General features: G+C 36.6%; 1 protein-coding gene across 1 annotated transcript in view; it reads right to left on the bottom strand.

The window, feature by feature from the left end:
- Positions 1 to 5,123, bottom strand: part of LOC109951533 (dipeptidyl peptidase 4-like) — a 14,510-nt gene that overhangs the window by 6,159 nt on the left and 3,228 nt on the right. The window contains exons 7-12 of the mRNA XM_020586102.1: positions 5,081 to 5,118; positions 4,794 to 4,914; positions 3,808 to 3,962; positions 3,565 to 3,662; positions 3,342 to 3,471; positions 839 to 877 (exon numbers count right to left, since the gene is read on the bottom strand). Coding sequence (XP_020441758.1) covers positions 839 to 877; positions 3,342 to 3,471; positions 3,565 to 3,662; positions 3,808 to 3,962; positions 4,794 to 4,914; positions 5,081 to 5,118 — 581 coding nt within the window. The remainder of the gene's footprint in view (positions 1 to 838; positions 878 to 3,341; positions 3,472 to 3,564; positions 3,663 to 3,807; positions 3,963 to 4,793; positions 4,915 to 5,080; positions 5,119 to 5,123) is intronic.

The raw sequence follows: 5,123 nt of genomic DNA, 5'->3' as shown, positions 1-5,123 counted from the left end.
AAGATGAAAGACCCCGAACCCAACAGGCCTGTACATTATATCTCTTCGGTTGGGCTAGCCCCATACTACACAGAAACGTCAACCGAGACGTCTCTGTTACCAGCTTTGCAGCTGGTCATAGCAGTAGTCAAAACATGAAGTAAATCAATGTGTGTGTGTGTCTGTTGATTAAGTGGTGTGTAGCTAAAAACATTCTCACACGACCTCTAGTAACATGTCGTGACTTAAACATAAGAACATATTATGGCTAAGGCTACAGTTATACACGTCATAATAATAATATTAAACATCCTGTCTGCTGACAGTCATCAACTTTTCTCTCTAGTTATCCTTGACCAGATGTACCCTGTAGAAACTCATAAGCATGACTAAGCATTTAACAGTCTAACTAGACATCCTACTGTATCTCCACTAAACATTTCTAATACATAAACTATCTATCCAATATCTATCTGACTAAAAATACCTAACACCCCCAAGTCCAAATGCAGTCAATGCTCAAGTCTGAGTCCAAGTCCTAATCATCAGTTCTCCAAGTCAAGTCACAAGTCCTGAAAGTCAGGACTGAGTCAGACTCGAGTCCGAGTCCTGGATTTGAGTATGACAACACTGATTCAAGGCAGCAGGATGGTGCATGTGAGATTGAGTCAAAATCACCAACAGTCTATGTTTTGGACAAAAATTGAGCTTTTTAGCATATATCAGGCTTTGACACACCAAACACAGACACACAAATATTTATTAGTAAGATACATTCCCTGTTGGTATTTTCATTGTTGATAAAAAAGAAAAGTATAGAATAATGCCAGATTATTTTTAACTGTGTACTTTAACATACCCTTCCAATCCACCCACTGGAACTAGTCACCTCCAGATGCTGTAAAAAATAGACAATTTACTGAATCATTGATTGTAATGTTTGACACCAGACTGATGTCTGCCTAAGTATCGAAAGGCTTATGGTGATGCTTACTAGACGTTGATATAAAAAACTGATCTTTTGCTCATAATACATGATATACAATAAGAGACTGGTGGAAACCCTTTAGCTAAAGTGAGAAATTTCGAGTGGCAAAACTGCCATTACACAAACATTTTTACACATATCAATTTCACAAGAGCTGTATTGCTGCAGTTAGCTTTGTTGCTTTCAGTTGAAAATGTTGAAAATTTTGTAGCCTGGTTAAATCAACAAGCCATGTGACTTTCAGTTGAGTACCGCTATAATCAGTAACAAAGTAACTGACAACACAGGGCTAAGAAAAAGAAATGCTCATGATTGAGTCTTGTCAAGGTTTAGATGTAGCTCTTGCCAAAAGATAGGTTTACAGTACATTTTTTCAAGTCTGTCTTAGGAAGCAATCAGAGTTCACATGTATATTGCTGCAAATGTTTCTTAAAATATTACTAGCCATAAAATTTTGTGTCTCTTTTTGGTAGTTTTGCATCTCAGTTTGATAGTTCTGTTTGCAGTTTCTTTGTGTCTGTCCATAGAGTTGCTTTGGGTCTCTTTGGGATGGTTTTGCACGTCTTTGTGATAATTTTGCATCTATTTTAGTCTTTTAACTGAAGTCCATGACTTTCAAACAGGAAATATTTATAGTCCTTTCATACAGAGGCTCTGGCTCAGGCCCCACCCTCCTGACCTCTATGGCTCTTGGGCCTGTGCCTGATCCATCCATGTCTGCAGGGAATGGATACAAATTCAAAGACAGACTATTTGAAGCCTCATATTACCTTACAGTAGCCTTGTTGAATTTCAAAATGGGTTTTTAGCCATCCTAGCACTATGAGAGAACCATGGTACCTTTAGGTAGAACAGCAGGTCTGATTTATACTTATCCAGTAAAATACTTCAGCATTTTCATCTACTTTATATATATCCAACACCAGACAATGTGTGTGAAATGGGGTAGCATTATGTCTGCTCGTTTTCATGCAAGTAGTGGTGGTAAGGTAGAATTTTGTCTCCCATGTTTTAAAGTGCAGCACAGGGTTTTTAGTGGGGAATTCTGTCACCAGTCACCTCATTTACACTGATGATTTAATAATTTTTAGTCCATACAGCGCTGGAGTGCAGCTGTTATTAAAAGTGTTTTCTCAGTATGCCATTGATCACAATATTGGATTTAACACCAGAAAGAGTAATATCATGACATTTAGAAGTACAGACAGTCATGTAGGGAAGTTAAAAATCTTGGTACTTATTGTATTACTGATGACCTGAATGATAACAGAGGCATTTATAGACAGTGCTGTAAACTATACGCTCAGCCTAATATGTTGATTCACAAGGTTAGTATGCGCTCTGATAATATTAAATGTCTTTTATTTAAATCTTTCCGTTCACCCCTGTATTCAACACATTTTTGCTCTAGTTATAGAAAGAGTAGTGTGCAGAGGCTCAGAGTAGCCCATAATGATGCTATGAGAATGCTGCTAGAATGTTCTGAGATGGTACAGTGCCAGTCAGATATTTTTATCCTCTGGGGTTTCTTCGTGTGAGGCACTCTTAAGATCTATGATGTATAATTTTAAGTGCTGCTTGGAGGAGTGAGAATAGCATTTTAGTGTCTAACAGGTCCTGGGAAGAGCTGCATTTGGTACTTATCCAGATGTAGGAAACATTGGTGAGATAGTTTATATATATAAATCAATACTATATAATGTTTTTATATTTTTTAAATTACTATTAATTACGTAAGCTTAATTACGTCTTTTGCTTTTAATGTTTTATTTTATTTTATGTTATTGTATTTACTTGCTATGGACCCATATGAGGGTCCAAAATAAAGTTTAATTCATAATAGTTAATTAGCAAATGTTAGTACGCTAGTATGCTAAACTGGTGAACATGCTGCCATTACATGTAGCATTTAGCTCACTGCTCTGCTGAAGTACAGCTTCACACAGCTGCTGGCATGAGTCATCACATTAAGAAGGGATCTCTTTACAGCCTGTATAAAAACACTCTGATCCACATATAAGTCTCTGTAAATATAGATGTGAATAGTTCAAGACAGACTTAGGAAAATGTGAACCTATCGTTCACACTGTTAATGTTTAGCTAAATTTAACTTGGATTGCAACTGGTGTCACATTTTTAACAGCTGGCGTGAAGGCAATTTAGATAGCACAAACTAAATACAGGTCAATAAAACTTTTATCTTATCCTCTCTTGCAGTATGAGTGTTGCTGCTTTTAGGTTTTATTGCCCTTAAAATGGCTTGTGTATTCATTAAGAAGCTGCTTGTCCAGTTTATCTGTGTAATGCCTCATATCTTATGCTATATATTGATTGTTCTAATGCAATAACACTTGTTTATGACATCATGTTTTACCTCAACGGGATCCCATGTGGATCCACTAAATTTGTAGATCTGAAGAATGAGGTGGGTTTGTACTCTCTTCAGCCACTGAACAGCAATACGATTGTCTGTCACCCAAGTAACAGAGGCCAAGTAGTGCTCACTGAGGAACAAGAAATAAAGAGAAACAAAAAATAAAATGGCAAATCTCTGGCAAAGTCCTCTGTTTGCCTTCTGTTTTATTACAGGCTGTTACCTTGAGCTGAATGAAGCTGGAACAACAACTTCAGTAATTTTTGTCGTGTTGTCGGTGTCCACAACAAACAGTTTAACAACAGGGTTAGGAGTACCTGGCTGCACAGGACAATAACACAAGATACATCAGATAATAATGATTATGCCAAGTAAGTCTGAACACACAGATCCTTGACATACAACAGAACAATGATCTCAGTACAAGCTTGTTAAGAGTAAAACCAGCTCCAGATGGTTGTCCCACCTTTGGATATGGAATAGAAACAGTACTGGGGTACTGGTTCTCGCCGTACCAAGAGTACTCCATAAGGTGGACGCCTGTGTCATTGAACTCAGCATAGGCAACATACTTCCCTGTAGGTGACCACCAGAGGCCCTGATTGGATGAGAACATCTCCTCTGGAAGAGGCAAAGTGTTAGGATTTAGGACTTCATCTGGATCCTGTTAGAAGTTTGTTTCCCATTAGAGCACTGGCAAAAAACTATGCATGTTCCAATGATCCTGGAAGCTGCAGAGGCCTACGTCTGTACTGTTACGTGAAAACCTTCACGATTCATTTTATGTCTCATGTGCAGCTAATTTTCATCGACTACTGTTTTGAGTCGACTACACTGTTGTTAAAGTCGCTTTCAAGTGCTTAAGTGGTTTTTGACTTTTTAAAATCCTGCACTCTATAAGTATTCATCAGTGGTGGACAAAATACTCAAGTCCTTTACACAAGTAAAAGTATCACATGGTACAAATATTCAGTTATAAATAAATTACATTATAATTACCACTTAAGTAAAGGTACAGAGGTATACTACCAAAAACAAAAGTACGTTTCACAAAAAGGGGACCAATAATAATAATAATGATAATACACTTTTTGCTGGGATCAGTTTAACTACTTTACATACAGTTAACACTTTAGTCCAGTGGTTTCTAATTTAAGGACCAGTGAAAATAAATATGAGTTAATTAAATATAGTAGAGCTAAAATAATGTATTACTTATGTTTTTATGATAAAAAATAAAAGTGAAAAAAGAAAAAATAGTAGAGTAAAAAAGTACAATATTTACCTCGGAAATGCAGTGAAGCATAAAGTACCATAAAATGTAACTATTCAAACCTCAAAACAGTACTTAAGTACAATATTTAGATACATATACTTACTTATACAGTAAGTAATATACTTACTTATACAGTAAGTAGGTATATGAATATAAGATAGAAATGTGTCACTTACCCTCATACACCCAGTCTGGTATCCCATTTAAAATCTCATTTTCCTTGCCATTGAATGTGACTTGCTGTGCTGGGGACACAGGGCTTGTCTTTATATATGCATCATTTTCCCAAACAAAGGCCTAGAAAATAAAAATTAATGAGTTCATTCAGGCTTGTTTTCTGAACCCATTTAACCCCATGTTAAATTTTTATTCTGCTCAAATGTGTGGGAAAGATTGTGCTTGGTCATCTTATCTATTATAACATTGAAAGCAGGAATTTCACTCACAGTTAATCCATGCTTACCAGTTTATTCCCTTCGGGAGCCCAGGCAAAGTACTGGACTTTA

The sequence above is a fragment of the Monopterus albus genome, unplaced genomic scaffold (genome assembly GCF_001952655.1).
Source record: "Monopterus albus unplaced genomic scaffold, M_albus_1.0 scaffold394.1, whole genome shotgun sequence".
Taxonomy (NCBI): Eukaryota; Metazoa; Chordata; class Actinopteri; order Synbranchiformes; family Synbranchidae; genus Monopterus; species Monopterus albus.
Note: the sequence above shows the minus strand (reverse complement) of the source record. Positions and strands in the feature narration are given on the sequence as shown.